Source organism: Coregonus clupeaformis, unplaced genomic scaffold, assembly GCF_020615455.1.
Source record: "Coregonus clupeaformis isolate EN_2021a unplaced genomic scaffold, ASM2061545v1 scaf0037, whole genome shotgun sequence".
Classification (NCBI taxonomy): Eukaryota; Metazoa; Chordata; class Actinopteri; order Salmoniformes; family Salmonidae; genus Coregonus; species Coregonus clupeaformis.
This window is the reverse complement of record NW_025533492.1, coordinates 554,115-574,532: the sequence shown is the minus strand read 5'-3', so window position 1 is coordinate 574,532 and position 20,418 is coordinate 554,115. Positions and strand designations below refer to the sequence as shown.

Below are 20,418 nucleotides of genomic sequence, written 5' to 3'. Positions count from 1 at the left end.
TCCGGAGACGACGAACGCCGAAGCCTGCCCGAGCAAGGAAGAGAGGCAGCCTCGGCCGAAACCGTGACAGTACCCCCCTTGACGCTGCGGCTCCAGACGTGCGCCGACTCCGGCCTCGGGGACGACCAGGAGGACGCGGAGCAGGATGCGTCGGGTGCCCACGATGGAATTCCGTCAGGAGAGACGGGTCCAAAATGTCTCTCCTCGGCACCCAGCACCGTTCCTCCGGGCCGTACCCTCCCACTCCACTAGATATTGGAGACCCCCATCCGACGTCTCGAATCCAAGATGGACCGCACAGAGTACGCCGGTGCCCCCTCGATGTCCAATGGGGGAGGAAGAGTCTCCCTGATCTCACTTTCTTGGAGTGGGCCAGCTACCACCGGCCTGAGAAGAGACACATGGAACGAGGGGTTAATACTTTTATACTCCACAGGCAGTTGTAATTTGTAACACACCTCGTTCAACCTTCTCAGGACTTTAAATGGCCCTACAAACCGCCGACCCAGTTTCCGACAGGGCAGGCGGAGGGGCAGGTTTCTGGTAGAGAGCCAGACTCGATCACCAGGTGCGTACACCGGTCCCTCACTGCGGTGGAGATCGGCGCTCGCCTTATGACGACGGATGGCCCGCTGCAGGTGGACGTGTGCAGCGTTCCATGTCTCCTCCGAGTGCCGCACCCACTCATCCACCGCAGGAGCCTCGATCTGGCTCTGCTGCCAAGGTGCCAGAACCGGCTGGTAACCCAACACACATTGGAAAGGGGTTAGGTTAGTGGAGGAATGGCGTAGGGAATTCTGGGCCATTTCGGCCCAGGGAACGTACCTTGCCCACTCCTCCGGCCGGTCCTGGCAGTATGTTCTAAGAAACCTACCCACATCCTGGTTCACACGTTCCACCTGCCCATTACTCTCCGGGTGGTAACCCGAGGTGAGGCTCACCGAGACCCCCAACCACTCCATAAAAGCTCTCCAGACTCTGGAGGTAAATTGGGGACCTTGATCAGACACAATATCCTCAGGTACCCCGTAGTGCCGGAACACATGGGTGAATAGTGCTTCGGCAGTTTGCAGGGCCGTAGGAAGGCCCGGCATGGGGAGCAAACGACAGGCCTTAGAAAACCGATCCACAACGACCAGTATAGTGGTATTCCCCTGTGAAGGAGGAAGGTCAGTGAGGAAATCCACCGAGAGGTGAGACCATGGTCGTTGTGGAACGGGCAGGGGTAGTAACTTACCCCTAGGCAGATGTCTAGGCGCCTTACACTGGGCGCACACCGAGCAGGAGGAAACATAAACCCTCACATCCCTCGCCAACGTGGGCCACCAGTACTTGGCACTAAGACAGTGCACTGTCCGGCCGATACCAGGGTGTCCAGAGGAGGGTGACGTGTGAGCCCAATAGATCAATCGATCCCGAACCTCGAGCGGAACGTACTTCCGACCCTCCGGACATTGTGGTGGACTAGGGTCGGTGCGTAACGCTCGCTCGAGTTCAGCATCGACCTCCCACACTACCGGTGCCACCAGACAAGACTCCGGCAGTATGGGAGTGGGCTCCACGGACCTCTCCTCCGTGTCATACCGCCGAGACAGTGCGTCTGCCTTACCATTCTGTGACCCAGGGATGTATGTGATCTTAAATGTGAACCGAGTCAAAAACATATTCCACCTCGCCTCGCCTCCTCGCTGCCCGGATGTACTCCAGGTTACGGTGGTCCGTCAAAATGAGGAAAGGGTGTTGAGCCCCCTCAAGCCAGTGCCTCCACACCTTTAGGTCCTGTACCACGGCTAACAGCTCCCTGTCCCCTACGTCATAGTTTCGCTCCGCCGGACTGAGCTTCTTGGAATAAAAAGCACAGGGGCGGAGTTTAGGTGGCGCGCCGGACCGTTGCGAAAGCACGGCTCCTATACCGGCCTCTGACGCGTCCACCTCTACCTGAAATGGCAAAGAGGGATCCGGATGCGCCAGCACCGGGGCCGAGGTAAACAGGTCCTTCAACCTCCCAAACGCCCTGTCCGCCTCGGCTGACCACTGCAGACGCACCGGACCCCCCTTCAAAAGAGACGTTATGGGAGCTGCCACCTGTCCAAAACCCCCGGATAAACCTCCGGTAGTAATTGCAAACCCCAAGAACTGCTGCACCTCCTTCACAGTGGTTGGCGTTTGCCAATTACGCACGGCCGACACCCGGTCTACCTCCATCTTCACCCCTGACGCAGACAACTGATAACCCAAAAAGGAGACCGACTCCTGGAAAAACAGACACTTCTCTGCCTTGACATACAGGTCGTGCTCCAACAGCCTCCGCAACACTCTGCGCACCAGGGCCACATGCTCGACACGGGTAGGCGAGTACACGAGAATGTCATCTATGTACACGACCACCCCCTGCCCCTGCATGTCCCTGAAGATCTCATCAACGAATGATTGGAAAACTGAAGGAGCGTTCATCAACCCGTATGGCATGACAAGATACTCGTAATGGCCCGAGGTGGTACTAAAGGCTGTCTTCCATTCATCGCCCTCCCTGATGCGCACCAAGTTGTACGCGCTCCTGAGATCTAATTTAGTGAAGAAACGCGCCCCATGCAAGGACTCAGTCATGGTCGCAATCAGCGGGAGTGGATAACTGTACTTCACCGTGATCTGATTGAGACCACGGTAATCAATGCACGGGCGTAATCCTCCATCCTTTTTCTTCACAAAAAATAAACTCGAGGACGCAGGGGAAGTGGAAGGCCGTATGTATCCTTGTCTCAGAGATTCGTCTATGTAAGTCTCCATAGCTCTCTTCTCCTCCTGAGACAGAGGATACACATGGCTCCGTGGGAGCGCAGCTCCTGCCTGGAGGTCTATCGCACAATCTCCCTGCCTATGGGGAGGCAACTGCGTCGCCCTCGACTTACTGAACACAATAGCCAAATCCCCATACTCAGGGGGAACGTGCAATGCGGGCACCTGGTTTGGACTCTCCACCGAGGTAGCCCCTATGGAAACGCCTAAACATCGACCCACACACTGGGCAGACCACTCCATCAGAGCCCTCTCCTGCCACGAAATAGATGGGTTATGGGTACTCAACCAGGGCATGCCCAGCACCACCGGATACGCAGGCGAGTCAATCAGAAATAGCTGGATCATCTCCTGATGACCCCCCTGCGCACACATCCTAAGTGGCGCAGTGACCTCCCTGATCAAGCCCGCACCCAACGGACGGCTATCTAGGGCATGAACGGGAAAGGGAACGTCAACAGGGAGAAGGGGAATCCCTAAGGCTAAACAAAACTTCTTATCAACAAAATTCCCAGCCGCGCCTGAATCTACCAGCGCGCCTTATGCTGGGAATGAGGTGCTACCTGTGGAAAACGCACAGATATACAGAAATGTGCAACAGAGAGCTCTGGGTGAGTGGGGCGCCTACTCACCTGGAAGGACTCCCCAGTGCGGGACCTGTCGTCCTCTCCCGAGGAGGCCATCCCCAGCACCTAGCCGCGGTGTGTCCTCCCCGACCACAGTTGGTGCAGGAGATGGACCCCCTCGTAAGCCGACCCCTCCTCTCTCTAGCGCCAGCGCCCCGAGCTCCATGGGGCACGGCTCGGAGGCGCTGGAGGGTGAAATGGACGGACCCCCTCGGGAACGTCCGCGGGTAGCTAGCAGGGTATCCATCCTAATGGACATGTCGACCAACTGGTCGAACGAGAGGCTGGTGTCCCTACAGGCCAGCTCCCTACGGACGTCCTCGCGTAGACTACATCTGTAGTGATCGATGAGAGCCCGCTCATTCCACCCTGCATCCGCCGCTAGGGTACGGAACTCCAAGGCGAACTCCTGGGCACTCCTCTTCCCCTGCCTGAGGCCGACCAGACGGTCCCCGCCGCTTCTCCGGGGGATGGTCAAACACCGCCCTGAAGCGGCGGGAGAACTCGTCGTAGGTGATGGTGTTAGCGTCGATCCTCCTCCACTCTGCGTTGGCCCATTCCAACGCCTTCCCGGAAAGGCAGGAGATCAGGGCGGACACACTCTCGTGTCCCGAGGGCGCCGGGTGCACGGTGGCCAGGTAAAGCTCCAGCTGGAGAAGGAATCCCTGACACCCGGCCGCGGTCCCATCATAGGCCCTCGGGAGCGAGAGTCGAACTCCTCTGGGTTCCGGAGCGGGAATGGGCTGAGTGGCCGATGGTGCGGGCAGGGAGGATGGCGGTGGAGGAGTCCCTCGGGTCTCCCAGCCTCGGATGGTGGTGATCACCTCCTGCAGTGCGGACCCCATCCGCAGGATCTGGTCATCCTGCTCACGGATCCTGTCCTCCAACGTCGCCTGTGCTGCTGCGGCTCCTGCTGATTCCATCGAGTATGGTGTGTGATTCTGTCAAGGTAGATGTAGGTGGGTGTGGGTGGAATCAGGCGCAGGACGCAGTACGTTAGTCCAACAGACTTTAGTGAGGCACAGCAAAACAAACACGAAATAAATGCCCTGAGGCAAAAGCTCCGCACGTAGGCGTAAACACAAGCGCACAAACAGGTGCGACAAAATACTCCAAAACTAAGGAGCAAACTAGCTCAACCGAGCAAACAGTAAATATCCAGCCTACCGGCACGACAGTAAAACAATCACACACAACACCTGACAAACACAACGAGAACTAAATAGGACACTAATGACACTAAATGATAACAGGTGTGACAACAATCAGACAAAAGCAAACGAACATAGAAACATGCAACGGTGGCAGCTAGTATTCCGGAGACGACGAACGCCGAAGCCTGCCCGAGCAAGGAAGAGAGGCAGCCTCGGCCGAAACCGTGACAATCATCTCAGGTTGAGGGCATGAGGTAGGGAATTAAAATATTTAAATAGTGGAGTAGGGTGGGGTTAATTATTAATAATAATTTTTAATTTGTGAGTGTAGTGTTAGAAGGTAGGGTATTTCTTAATTTTATTTTATTTTTCAAGAAAAATGGTCCTCTGTAGCTCAATTGGTAGAGCATGGCGCTTGTAACGCCAGGGTAGTGGGTTCGATCCCCGGGACCACCCATACGTAAAAATGTATGCGCACATGACTGTAAGTCGATTTGGATAAAAGGGTCTGCTAAATGGCATATTATTATTTATATTAAAATATAAGGGGTGTTGTACTCCAGTCTAGTAGGTGGCGGTAATGCAACAAATTAGCAGCCAACCGCGGTTAAACCTCATCGAAGAAGAAGAAGAAGAATGGGGCGTGAGGATGTTCTCTGACGTCAGTCAATAACAGCTAGCTGTCAGAAAGCCCAGTCCCCATAGAGAGAGAGAGAGAGAGAGAGAGAGAGAGAGAGAGAGAGAGAGAGAGAGAGAGAGAGAGAGAGAGAGAGAGAGAGAGAGAGAGAGAGAGAGAGAGAGAGAGAGAGAGAGAGAGAGAGAGAGAGAGAGAGAGAGAGAGAGAGAGAGAGAGAGAGAGAGAGAGAGAGAGAGAGAGCTGTCAATATACGGTAGTAGTTACTACCCTTCCGATTGCAGAGAGAGAGAGAGAGAGCTGTCAATATACGGTAGTAGTTACTACCCTTCCGATTGCGAGAGAGAGAGAGAGAGAGAGCTGTCAATATACGGTAGTAGTTACTACCCCTTCCGATTGCGAGAGAGAGAGAGAGAGAGAGCTGTCAATATACGGTAGTAGTTACTACCCTTCCGATTGCGAGAGAGAGAGAGAGAGAGAGAGCTGTCAATATACGGTAGTAGTTACTACCCTTCCGATTGCACACCGTACATCTGACTTGGTGAACATCCTCACGAATCAGAGACACAAAAGTGGAGCGATCCCTCTGTCCGTGACCTGAACCGAGCCCAGGCCATGGACGAACAGGCAGGGCCCGGCGTTTTCTTCAACAACAACTCTATCTTAGCGGGCGGTGGGAAGGGACTGCTGCCGGAGGGGGACGCAGGGGAGGCGGCCAGGTCTCCGTACAGTATCCCGGGGATCCTACACTTCCTGCAACACGAATGGGCCCGCTTCGAAGTGGAGAAGGCACAATGGGAGGTGCAACGCGCCGAATTGCAGGTGAATAACTTTGATATTTGTAATCACTTTTGAACGATGTTTTGTGATGATGACGGCAGATTTGTACGATGGTCTTATCAGGCTAGCTACATAGCTATTCTTTGCATAAATGTGATTGTTTTAGTTAGCATTAGCTAGCGCGCATCGTCTCCTGGTTGGTTAGCACATGCTAAGTAGCAACCAGGTTAGCCATTATTTATTGACAAGCTAGTTAGGTAGTTTCGTCGTGAGGATAAGACGCTAGCTAACATAGTTGCATGCAGTTAGTTAACGGTAGTTAGTTCTGGATGAGGTGTAATTTGATTTGATTTTAATGTTTTGTCTCTAGTGCCTAACATTGGACGTTTATTTGTGTAGCAAGCTAACTAGCTAGTTAGCAACTGCCATGGCTAAGCTAGGACGCTTGTGAAATCCCCCAAGAGTGGCTAACCAGGTAGTGAACTAGTTAATGTTATAGGAATAATCTAGCAAACCAACTGGTTGGCTATTAAATCCGCTCCCTCTGCTGTTGTCTTGGAAAATACAGGCGTTGAAGCTGCTGAATCCTGTGATGGTATAACGTTAACGTATAGTTAGTACTACATTACACATTAGTGATGCCACCCCCCAATGAACACACACACTCCACACCTTTATACATTGCCCATCTGAAGATGGCGGAACGATAGAACAATGTAGGGGACACAGACGTTTCCTGTGTAATTGATTTTCCTCCTTCCTGCCCTGACATCTTTTCCTCCTTCCTGCCCTGACATCTTTTCCTCCTTCCTGTCCTGACATCTTTTCCTCCTTCCTGCCCTGACATCTTTTCCTCCTTCCTGTCCTGACATCTTTTCCTCCTTCCTGGCCTGACATCTTTTCCTCCTTCCTGTCCTGACATCTTTTCCTCCTTCCTGTCCTGACATATTTTCCTCCTTCCTGACCTGACATCTTGAGTTCAGTTGTCACTGTTATGCTCTGAACAGGGCTCAGCTGGCACTTGGACACACACACACACACTGTTGTTTGCAGCAGGGGCCAGGAATGGCGAGTGGACACAGTTTGTGGGGCTGATGTGGATGTGCTCATCTTGTGAGTGTGAACACAATAGATTGGTTTCTGTCTTTTTACCACACTGATTCAGTCTATTATTTGACCAATTAAATCCCTAGCCACACTCTGCAGTTGCATGACTAGCCTAAGTGTACCTGTTTTGGACAGACTCCATCTTCATTCCACTCCACCACAGTGTCTTCTTCTGTGTAGTTACTATGTAATACATGATGTAGGCCCAGAATGAATAGTGAATGACAACATCTCCCCTGATTCGCTACTAACTGACTGATTTGAATTAAAACTTTCATACATATTTGCCCATGTAGCAAAATTTGAAGTTGTGTTTTTTACAATGGATAAAAGTAGAGACTCAGAGCTAGAAAATGGTATATCACCCACTGCAGTTGAGGAACAATGGGAAAGTAATTCTGCTTTGAAAGTTGATAAACTTGTAAACCCACTTTTGAGAAAATGGCCCCACCCAACCCTTTAAGGATTCACAGTGTAGTAAACAAGCAAAGATTTCAAGACTAAATGTGGTGAAAGTAGTAGCAAAAGTAATAAGAAAAAGACACTGTATCTAGTCCTTGGCCTATATCTAATCTGACTTTGGTGCAGGTCAGGTTGTTCTTCACATTACCGTCTCTGGTAAACACACACTATATCAAATGTTTATTTGTCACATGCACAGAAGGTGTAAATGGTACAATGAAATGGTTACTTGCATAGTGGAGTCTTTTTTTGTTTTGTCATATAGCATTTAGCAAACTTGTAGGATGCATTTGCTGTTTGTTTTGGTTGTTTCAGATTATTTTGTGCCCATTAGAAATTAATGGTAAATAATGTATTGTCAATTTGCCATATGTGTCCCACCATCTCATTTCAGTCTTATGTTCCAAAATGTTAAATGGTGTTTTTTACGTTGGATAAAAGTACAGACTCAGAGCTTCTAAATGGCATATCATACACTGTAGTTGGAGGAAACACAGAGAAGTAATGGCATATCATACACTGTAGTTGGAGGAAACATGGAGAAGTAATGGCATATCATACACTGTAGTTGGAGGAAACATGGAGAAGTAATGGCATATCATACACTGTAGTTGGAGGAAACATGGAGAAGTAATGGCATATCATACACTGTAGTTGGAGGAAACATGGAGAAGTAATGGCATATCATACACTGTAGTTGGAGGAAACATGGAGAAGTAATGGCATATCATACACTGTAGTTGGAGGAAACACGGAGAAGTAATGGCATATCATACACTGTAGTTGGAGGAAACATGGAGAAGTAATGGCATATCATACACTGTAGTTGGAGGAAACACGGAGAAGTAATGGCATATCATACACTGTAGTTGGAGGAAACATGGAGAAGTAATGGCATATCATACACTGTAGTTGGAGGAAACATAGAGAAGTAATGGCATATCATACACTGTAGTTGGAGGAAACACGGATAAGTAATGGCATATCATACACTGTAAGTACAACACATGAGAAGTAGTTGAGACATATCTATCTAGTTGGAGGAAACATAGAGAAGTAATGGCATATCATACACTGTAGTTGGAGGAAACATGGAGAAGTAATGGCATATCATACACTGTAGTTGGAGGAAACATGGAGAAGTAATGGCATATCATACACTGTAGTTGGAGGAAACATGGAGAAGTAATGGCATATCATACACTGTAGTTGGAGGAAACATGGAGAAGTAATGGCATCATACACTGTAGTTGGAGGAAACATGGAGAAGTAATGGCATATCATACACTGTAGTTGGAGGAAACACGGAGAAGTAATGGCATATCATACACTGTAGTTGGAGGAAACATGGAGAAGTAATGGCATATCATACACTGTAGTTGGAGGAAACATGGAGAAGTAATGGCATATCATACACTGTAGTTGGAGGAAACATGGAGAAGTAATGGCATATCATACACTGTAGTTGGAGGAAACATAGAGAAGTAATGGCATATCATACACTGTAGTTGGAGGAAACATGGAGAAGTAATGGCATATCATACACTGTAGTTGGAGGAAACATAGAGAAGTAATGGCATATCATACACTGTAGTTGGAGGAAACATAGAGAAGTAATGGCATATCATACACTGTAGTTGGAGGAAACATGGAGAAGTAATGGCATATCATACACTGTAGTTGGAGGAAACACGGAGAAGTAATGGCATATCATACACTGTAGTTGGAGGAAACATGGAGAAGTAATGGCATATCATACACTGTAGTTGGAGGAAACACGGAGAAGTAATGGCATATCATACACTGTAGTTGGAGGAAACACGGAGAAGTAATGGCATATCATACACTGTAGTTGGAGGAAACACGGAGAAGTAATGGCATATCATACACTGTAGTTGGAGGAAACACGGAGAAGTAATGGCATATCATACACTGTAGTTGGAGGAAACATGGAGAAGTAATGGCATATCATACACTGTAGTTGGAGGAAACATAGAGAAGTAATGGCATATCATACACTGTAGTTGGAGGAAACACGGAGAAGTAATGGCATATCATACACTGTAGTTGGAGGAAACATGGAGAAGTAATGGCATCATACACTGTAGTTGGAGAAAACATAGAGAAGTAATGGCATCATACACTGTAGTTGGAGGAAACATAGAGAAGTAATGGCATATCATACACTGTAGTTGGAGGAAACATGGAGAAGTAATGGCATATCATACACTGTAGTTGGAGGAAACACGGAGAAGTAATGGCATATCATACACTGTAGTTGGAGGAAACATGGAGAAGTAATGGCATCATACACTGTAGTTGGAGGAAACATGGAGAAGTAATGGCATATCATACACTGTAGTTGGAGGAAACACAGAGAAGTAATGGCATATCATACACTGTAGTTGGAGGAAACATGGAGAAGTAATGGCATATCATACACTGTAGTTGGAGGAAACATGGAGAAGTAATGGCATATCATACACTGTAGTTGGAGGAAACATGGAGAAGTAATGGCATATCATACACTGTAGTTGGAGGAAACATGGAGAAGTAATGGCATATCATACACTGTAGTTGGAGGAAACATGGAGAAGTAATGGCATATCATACACTGTAGTTGGAGGAAACACGGAGAAGTAATGGCATATCATACACTGTAGTTGGAGGAAACATGGAGAAGTAATGGCATATCATACACTGTAGTTGGAGGAAACACGGAGAAGTAATGGCATATCATACACTGTAGTTGGAGGAAACATGGAGAAGTAATGGCATATCATACACTGTAGTTGGAGGAAACATAGAGAAGTAATGGCATATCATACACTGTAGTTGGAGGAAACACGGAGAAGTAATGGCATATCATACGCTGTAGTTGGACGAAACATGGAGAAGTAATGGCATATCATACACTGTAGTTGGAGGAAACACGGAGAAGTAATGGCATATCATACACTGTAGTTGGAGGAAACATAGAGAAGTAATGGCATATCATACACTGTAGTTGGAGGAAACATGGAGAAGTAATGGCATATCATACACTGTAGTTGGAGGAAACATGGAGAAGTAATGGCATATCATACACTGTAGTTGGAGGAAACATGGAGAAGTAATGGCATATCATACACTGTAGTTGGAGGAAACATGGAGAAGTAATGGCATATCATACACTGTAGTTGGAGGAAACATGGAGAAGTAATGGCATATCATACACTGTAGTTGGAGGAAACATGGAGAAGTAATGGCATCATACACTGTAGTTGGAGGAAACATGGAGAAGTAATGGCATATCATACACTGTAGTTGGAGGAAACACGGAGAAGTAATGGCATATCATACACTGTAGTTGGAGGAAACATGGAGAAGTAATGGCATATCATACACTGTAGTTGGAGGAAACATGGAGAAGTAATGGCATATCATACACTGTAGTTGGAGGAAACATGGAGAAGTAATGGCATATCATACACTGTAGTTGGAGGAAACATAGAGAAGTAATGGCATATCATACACTGTAGTTGGAGGAAACATGGAGAAGTAATGGCATATCATACACTGTAGTTGGAGGAAACATAGAGAAGTAATGGCATATCATACACTGTAGTTGGAGGAAACATAGAGAAGTAATGGCATATCATACACTGTAGTTGGAGGAAACATGGAGAAGTAATGGCATATCATACACTGTAGTTGGAGGAAACACGGAGAAGTAATGGCATATCATACACTGTAGTTGGAGGAAACATGGAGAAGTAATGGCATATCATACACTGTAGTTGGAGGAAACACGGAGAAGTAATGGCATATCATACACTGTAGTTGGAGGAAACACGGAGAAGTAATGGCATATCATACACTGTAGTTGGAGGAAACACGGAGAAGTAATGGCATATCATACACTGTAGTTGGAGGAAACACGGAGAAGTAATGGCATATCATACACTGTAGTTGGAGGAAACATGGAGAAGTAATGGCATATCATACACTGTAGTTGGAGGAAACATAGAGAAGTAATGGCATATCATACACTGTAGTTGGAGGAAACACGGAGAAGTAATGGCATATCATACACTGTAGTTGGAGGAAACATGGAGAAGTAATGGCATCATACACTGTAGTTGGAGGAAACATGGAGAAGTAATGGCATATCATACACTGTAGTTGGAGGAAACACGGAGAAGTAATGGCATATCATACACTGTAGTTGGAGGAAACATGGAGAAGTAATGGCATATCATACACTGTAGTTGGAGGAAACATGGAGAAGTAATGGCATCATACACTGTAGTTGGAGGAAACATGGAGAAGTAATGGCATCATACACTGTAGTTGGAGGATACATGGAGAAGTAATGGCATATCATACACTGTAGTTGGAGGAAACATGGAGAAGTAATGGCATCATACACTGTAGTTGGAGGAAACATGGAGAAGTAATGGCATCATACACTGTAGTTGGAGGAAACACGGAGAAGTCAAGCTGCTTTAAAAGGTGATAAATGTATAATCCCATTTAGGACAAAAAGACATTCAAACATTTTGCTGTGGTTTTCACACGTGCTCAACATTAACCCCTGGGAAACATATATTTAGAAAAGGACTACTTTCACCAAATTACCTAAATGGATTCTCTGAACATCATCTCACCAAGTTCCCCCATTAGGCAAACCATTTACAGTATTAAAGATAAAAGATAACCTTTCACATTGAACAGCTACAGAGCTGCTCTTTGTTTATGCCCATTTAGCATCGTTCACACCCTCTAAAGCCTTAGACCCACACCAGTTCATCAGAGGAAAAATACGAGGTAAAATCATGACGTCAGTGATCTTTAGGTCGGAAAGCCGGAGCTCTAGAAAGAGGCCCACGTTCCAGAGTTGGAATTCCGAGTCGGATGACCATTCAAAATGATTTTTCCCAGTCGAAGCTCATTTATTTTCCCGAGTTCCCAGTTGTCTTGAACGCACTGAAGTGGGAAGTTGGAGATTTCCCAGTTCCGAGTTCCTAGTTATTTTTAACGCGGCATTAATGCTAAGAGGGAGACGGCAGGGTATTCCTTTTGACTCAGTAACCAAAACTCCACCGTAGTGACCCGTGAATGCATTCGGTCACATGACCGCTCAATCAGCTGTTCGATTTCACTTACCGGCATGTCAACTGCGCCAGGATCACAGTCAAACGTATTGGGAAGTAGGTCCCAAAGTGCTCTTCCAAGCGTTGGAGGTGAGCAGTCATCACTCATGTGGGACACTTACTGATGCTGATGGAAGGGGGCATGGTTCGCTTTAGAAAGACTCAAATACGAATGATTCTCTCTGAATCCACTGATTCGGTCACTCATCTGTAAAATGTTTTTGTATTTCCCCTGCATGCTTGCATTCCGTTTGTTCAGTTTCCCAAATATGTCTGTTACATTTTCTCTTCATTACACAGAAGGTCAACCAAGTCTGTTTTTTTTACATCCATTGGGAATGACAACAGTTCCTCTCTCAATGCAATAACAAATCTTTCCAACACTCCCCCTCTAACCACAGTGTTATCTGACAAAGGTATTGATGTGAGTTTCTGTCCCTCTGCCTCCCCACACATTGTTTTCATCATATCAATTGCGGCCGGTAATATCAAGGTCTCTGCAATAGTGTTGTTTCATCACGTAGCGGACCTAGCCGTTCACCGTGGGAATGATTTAAAGTGCAACGGTCAAGTGCGGCCTTTTCCCATAATCTAAGGGCGCTCTCTGGTTGAATTTTATCTTTTAGATTAAATGTTTTTTAATTTAGATGAAGGTTAACCACATTACAATGATTTTGAGATACAAAGATGATATAAAATATACATTCGGAAAGTATTCAGACCTCTTGACTTTTTCTGCATTTTTGTTACATTACAGCCTTATTCTAAAATTGATTAAATTACATTTTCCTCATCAATCTACACACAATACCCCAAAATGACACAGCGAAAGCAGGTTTTTAGAATATTTAGCAAATGTATTAAAATGATAAAACAGAAAGACCTTATTTACATAAGTATTCAGACCCTTTACCCTTTCCAGTCCCAACTCACTCTCAATCCCTCCCCCCTAGCCTTAACCCTCCATTCAGTGCTCATCTGTAACATACTTTTTATTATTATTTTTTTTTTTTGTCATTTAGCAGATGCTCTTATCCAGAGCGACTTACAGTTAGCACATACATTATTTTATCGAACCCACAACCCTGGCGTTGCAAACGCCATGCTCTACCAACTGAGCTACATCCCTGCCGGCCATTCCCTCCCCTACAATGGACGACGCTGGGCCAATTGTGCGCCGCCCCATGGGTCTCCCGGTCGCGGCCGGCTACGACAGAGCCTGGATTCGAAACCAGGATCTCTAGTGGCACAGCTAGCGCTGCGATGCAGTGCCTTAGACCACTGCGCCACTCAGGAGTAAGGGGCCAATTTAGTGTAAGCTCCACCACTACTATACTTACCTAGTCAAACTATTTTGATATAAAGATGTACGTTGATAGATTAGGGGGTAGTACCGTTTCCTCTTACTAACACGGAAAGTGGTTGTAAAACATGTAAAACATTCTCTCCTTGTCAGAACAATAGTAGAGCAAGAATCTACTGATCATCTGGATTGGGTAACATCATTACGGAGTCATCAACACTCTCCACACACTCTATCCGTGACCGCTTAGCTGGTGGAGGTTTTGGATGATCCGTCTTTCGATGCTAATACAAAGTGACCTCCTGGCCAACCGCCACATCTTTGGTGGACTTGGTTGCCTGGGAAGAGCAGATTTTGAAATGACTACAGTCGTGGTCAAAAGTTGTTTGAGAATGACACAAGTATTGGTCTTCACAAAGTTTGCCGCTTCAGTGTTTTTAGATATTTTTGTCAGATGTTACTATGGTATACTGAATTATAATTACAAGCATTCCATAAGTGTCAAAAGGTTTTATTGACAATTACATTACGTTTATGCAAAGAGTCAATATTTGCAGTGTTGACCCTTCTTTTTCAAGACCTCTGCAATCCGCCCTGGCATGCTGTCAATAGGCTCTATGCACGCATCACTTCCGCATTGGCGTAAGGATGCTTGGGCGTTTCCGGTTACCGGGAAAAAACATTAGACAGTGACAGTAGACCGTTATGATGGCAGAGATGAAGTTTACAAGGTGTTTGCTGGAGTTGCCTAAAGTATCTGTTAATGATATACGGAGGGTCGTCCGGACATCCAGTACGACACCACGTAGCAAACTGGATAAAGGCTTCACATTTTACGTTTCTTATTTTCTTTGCAACTTTGAAGGTAATATGCTAATGATAGCTAGCCTGAGCTAGAAGCCTTGCTTTGGTGTTTTAAAGTCATGACTCCGTCCTGCTTCGGGTTAATCATGCTTTAAATAAAGTGTATTCATGTGTATATACCTCTCACTTCATGTGTTTGTACTTTTATGAAAGGATCAGGTAAAAACAGGGCTCCAAATGAGATCTCTGTGAGAGCCCACTGCTACCGCTCAATGAAGAAACTAAAGCCACCACACCAGCTGAGAGTAGGACTAGATTAAGTGACACGTTCAAAGTTCTGTTGAACTTGTTCAAGGTTCCGTTCAACACGTGTTTTACTCGTTTAATGTTACCACAGATTTGGTTGCCGTCGCTAAGAGAACACTTTAGAACTTTTAGTGGTTTCCACGATAGCTGAACAGTGGTAGCCTAATACAGACCAGGGTAGCTGAGTGGGAATTGCCATGCTTTGTTGTTGGGTCTGTTGTAAACAAATTGGAGTTTGGTTTGAAATGTAAACAATAATGAGATTACTACTTTTTCCTGACTTGACGACTGCAATGACAGTAACATATTCCACTCTATTCTTCAAACTGCTGATGTTCTACTCAAAACTGTCCTGTCATCTTTACTTCTTTCCTTATAAACATATGGCCCAACTTCCCTGCTTTTGTACTTGATGTTTCTACTTTTCAAGAGGAATTAGGAGCAACACCTTCACTCTACTGTTGTTATTGGTACTAGGCTACAATGTTGCACCACTCACCCACTGCTCTGCCAATACTGTCTGAAGGAAGGTAAATGGCACAAGACAACAGGTAAGTGGTGGGAGACAGTATAGCCAAGTGGTGGGAGACAGTATAGCCAAGTGGTGGGAGACAGTATAGCCAAGTGGTGGGAGACAGTATAGCCAAGTGGTGGGAGACAGTATAGCCAAGTGGTGGGAGACAGTATAGCCAAGTGGTGGGAGACAGTATAGCCAAGTGGTGGGAGACAGTATAGCCAAGTGGTGGGAGACAGTATAGCCAAGTGGTGGGAGACAGTATAGCCAAGTGGTGGGAGACAGTATAGCCAAGTGGTGGGAGACAGTATAGCCAAGTGGTGGGAGACAGTATAGCCAAGTGGTGGGAGACAGTATAGCCAAGTGGTGGGAGACAGTATAGCCAAGTGGTGGGAGACAGTATAGCCAAGTGGTGGGGAGACAGTATAGCCAAGTGGTGGGAGACAGTATAGCCAAGTGGTGGGAGACAGTATAGCCAAGTGGTGGGGAGACAGTATAGCCAAGTGGTGGGAGACAGTATAGCCAAGTGGTGGGAGACAGTATAGCCAAGTGGTGGGAGACAGTATAGCCAAGTGGTGGGAGACAGTATAGCCAAGTGGTGGGGAGACAGTATAGCCAAGTGGTGGGAGACAGTATAGCCAAGTGGTGGGAGACAGTATAGCCAAGTGGTGGGAGACAGTATAGCCAAGTGGTGGGAGACAGTATAGCCAAGTGGTGGGAGACAGTATAGCCAAGTGGTGGGAGACAGTATAGCCAAGTGGTGGGAGACAGTATAGCCAAGTGGTGGGAGACAGTATAGCCAAGTGGTGGGAGACAGTATAGCCAAGTGGTGGGAGACAGTATAGCCAAGTGGTGGGAGACAGTATAGCCAAGTGGTGGGAGACAGTATAGCCAAGTGGTGGGGAGACAGTATAGCCAAGTGGTGGGGAGACAGTATAGCCAAGTGGTGGGGAGACAGTATAGCCAAGTGGTGGGGAGACAGTATAGCCAAGTGGTGGGAGACAGTATAGCCAAGTGGTGCAAGACAGTAGGAAAGTGATGCACAAAGCACAAAAGTGTGTATATATATAAATATGCATATATTAAACACATTGGACATTTTAATTTACCTTGTGAAAAACCTTGTGTCATCATCCGATCCAGCAGACCTCTCCAAGCAGAACTTCCTGCTGATAGTTCTCTCCTCAATTTGATTTCGGAGCCTTGCTATCTCTACACTAAGTTCTTCATCGTGGTCAAGGGACATATCCAGCGCAGCAGGTTCAGTACTGTTGCAGTAGTCATGGTCAGGAGGACAGTCCAATTCCACAGACGGATCATTCATGGTTTCTGTGTTGGGACGCTCGGTCCTTTCCCAAACTCCGGGCCGCGGGGCTGGAAGACTGAAATTGTTCCATTGAAACAGCTCCCTTCTTCAGACGTCTGCGCCCAGCTGGAGTCGGAGGCTCTATCACATCTTCACTTAGAAAGTGTCGGCTGCAGACTCGTGTGTTTGTTGTAAGAAAGTTGACTCGTGGAATGTTAATCACCCGCCGTTTATGTAATTCACTGTCTTTGGGAAAAGTAAAAGAAGAATTGCATCTGACAGACACTGGACATTGCGGCACACAGCAGTGACGGCTGGAAGAGCTGTCATCCCGTTTCTGAAAGGACCCTTTCGTACGTTTACACGTCATCGTGTTATAAGTCAAGACGAAGTATTACAAGTAAAAACATTAACATAAACATTTAAGATCAACAACAACAACGAAAATTAACCGTTTCGGATGTTTTTGACGAAAAGCATTCAATGCTAGCATACGGTAGCACAGCATTCTACGATAACCGGGTGGTTTACATCCATCCTGAGATTTAACCGGAAATACGTCATGCTCGCCTGTGCATATCGCCTATTAACTTCTGGGCCACATTCTGACTGATGGCAGCCCATTCTTGCATAATCAATGCTTGGAGTGTGTCAGAATTTGTGGGTTTTTGTTTGTCCACCCGCCTCTTGAGGATCGACCACAAGTTCTCAATAGGATTAAGGTCTGGAGAGTTTCCTGGCCATGGAACCAACATTTCGATGTTTTGTTCCCCGAGCCACTTAGTTATCACTTTTGCCTTATGGCAAGGTGCTCCATCATGCTGGAAAAGGCATTGTTTGTCACCAAACTGTTCTTGGATGATTGGGAGAAGTTGCTCTCGGAGGATGTGTTGGTACCATTCTTTATTCATGGCTGTGTTCTTAGGCAAAATTGTGAGTGAGCCCACTCCCTTGGCTGAGAAGCAACCCCACACATGAATGCTCTCAGGATGCTTTACTGTTGGCATGACACAGGACTGATGGTAGCTCTCACCTGGTCTTCTCCGGACAAGCTTTTTTCCGGATGCCCCAAACAATCGGAAAGGGGATTCATCAGAGAAAATGACTTTACCCCAGTCCTCAGCAGTCCAATCCCTGTACCTTTTGCAGAATATCAGTCTGTCCCTGATGTTTTTCCTGGAGAGAAGTGGCTTTCTCGCTGCCCTTCTTGACACCAGGCCATCCTCCAAAAGTATTTGCCTCACTGTGCGTGCAGATGCACTCACACCTGCCTGCTGCCATTCCTGAGCAAGCTCTGCACTGGTGGTGCCCCGATCCCACAGCTGAATCAACTTTAGGAGACGGTCCTGGCGCTTGCTGGATTTTCTTGGGCACCCTGAAGCCTTCTTCACAACAATTGAACCTCTCTCCTTGAAGTTCTTGATGATCCGATAAATGGTTGATTTAGGTGCAATCTTACTAGCAGCAATATCCTTGCCTGTGAAGCCCTTTTGTGCAAAGCAATGATGACGGCACGTGTTTCCTTGCAGGTAACCATGGTTAACAGAGGAAGAACAATGATTTCAAGCACCACCCTCCTTTTAAAGCTTCCAGTCTGTTATTCTAACTCAATCAGCATGACAGAGTGATCTCCAGCCTTGTCCTCGTCAACACTCTCACCTGTGTTAACGAGAGAATCACTGACATGATGGCAGCTGGTCCTTTTGTGGCAGGGCTGAAATGCAGTGGAAATGTTTTTTGGGGATTAAGTTCATTTTCATGGCAAAGAGGGACTTTGCAATTAATTGCAATTCATCTGATCACGCTTCATAACATTCTGGAGTATATGCAAATTGTCATCATAAAAACTGAGGCAGCAGACTTTGTGAAAATTTATATTTGTGTCATTCTCAAAACGTTTGACCACGACTGTATGTCCATTAAATGAAATCCAAATAAAAATCAATTTAAATGGCAACAAAATAGGAAAAACGCAAAGGGGGATGAATACTTTTGCAAGGCACTGTGTATATATATGGGGGATTGGAAATGATGCAGACAATTAAATTGATAGAAGCCACAATCTATTTGCTATATTAAAGCTGATCCACCCCCTAAAAAATAAAAAAGCAATCTAAGTCACCCCCGTCTGTTTTGCCCCATAGTTGCACACCGGCCGGTTTTGTTGCTAAACAACCAACCTGTCTATAATCTTACTCATGACTCGGACCTAATCAACCACTATAAAATAGAACATTAACGTCATCATAGCATCGTAGCTACATCATGCAGCATCCACCGTCTTCTCTTTAGTCAGATATTTGGCTAGCTAATTTAGCCAGCTAATGTTAGATCAGTGAAAGCAAGGATATGGATGTTCATGTCGGAACTAACGTTAGCACAACATTGACAAATTAATTAACGTTGGTTAGCTAAATCATCTCTGCTATTCTATGTTAGCTAGTTACTTACCGGTACATGGTGCTTGCTGCTGGGACTGTCAGTGGCAACTCAAGTGTTGGAACTGCATCGGGCTTCAGTGCAAGAAACTTGGCACACCCCATTTTCTTTTTGCAGCAGGTTCTCGAAGCACTCATCTGCAAAATCTTCTCTGCAAATGGCACTCTTTGTGGTCAACTTGGGTGCATCCTGAGCTTGGGAAACAAATGTAACCCACTTCTCCCTTAAATCTTCCTTCATGGGGAAGTTAAACAACTGCTGCAAATTGCTTTTACACACTGTAATGAGACATTTTTGCTTACTGGTAACTAGCTAGCTATCTGCCCTGTTGCTGAATCCAAAGATAATACTGCAGGGCCTGACAGGTTATGCAAATTAGAACGGGGAGTGAAGTATATACAAAGCATATCATTGGACGTATTAAAATGAGTCGCTGACGTCACCTCACCTGAGGCAAAGCAAAACCGAGTGATTCAGACTCAATTTATGTGATTGGATTTATACAGCTCAACAGACATGGCAATAATATTGATTTTTCAGACTTTGATGATAGTAATTACATCTGCCTTAGTTCAAATGTTAATTAAATTCAATATAAATGCACTTTTCACTGCGCATTCCTTTAAAGGGGCAGCATCCTACTTGTTTTTAAATCTCAAAATGACAGATTTTAAAAACAAAAATGAATGCAATTAATACAATGCAATTCTAAATAATAGGATAGTGATTTGCATTGGTAAATTACACAGCTTCTTAATACATAATAACTAAATGGTTACACAGCTTTTTAATACATAATAACTAAATGGTTACACAGCTTTTTAATACATAATAACTAAATGTAGCCTATTAATAGCTGAATGTAAGTAAGCATTTCACTGTTAGTCATTTCACCTGTTGTTTACGAAGAATTTGACAAATACATTTGAAATGATATAGAGAGAAAGCATGCCAACCTATAGACCCTGCATGATCCCAATGCATTTAAGAATTACACCATGTCCGGGCCAGTATAAATTATTTTCTGGCCAATAGATTTTTGTCTCAATAAG

General features: G+C 45.8%; 1 protein-coding gene across 2 annotated transcripts in view; it reads left to right on the top strand.

The window, feature by feature from the left end:
- Positions 1-5,642: 5,642 nt before the first annotated feature.
- Positions 5,643-20,418, top strand: part of LOC121555770 (striatin) — a 91,678-nt gene continuing 76,902 nt past the window's right edge. For both annotated transcript variants that reach the window (XM_041869604.2, XM_041869602.2), the window contains exon 1: positions 5,643-6,032. In XM_041869604.2, the coding sequence (XP_041725538.2) occupies positions 5,826-6,032 (207 nt within the window). In that variant the 5' untranslated portion in view covers positions 5,643-5,825. The remainder of the gene's footprint in view (positions 6,033-20,418) is intronic.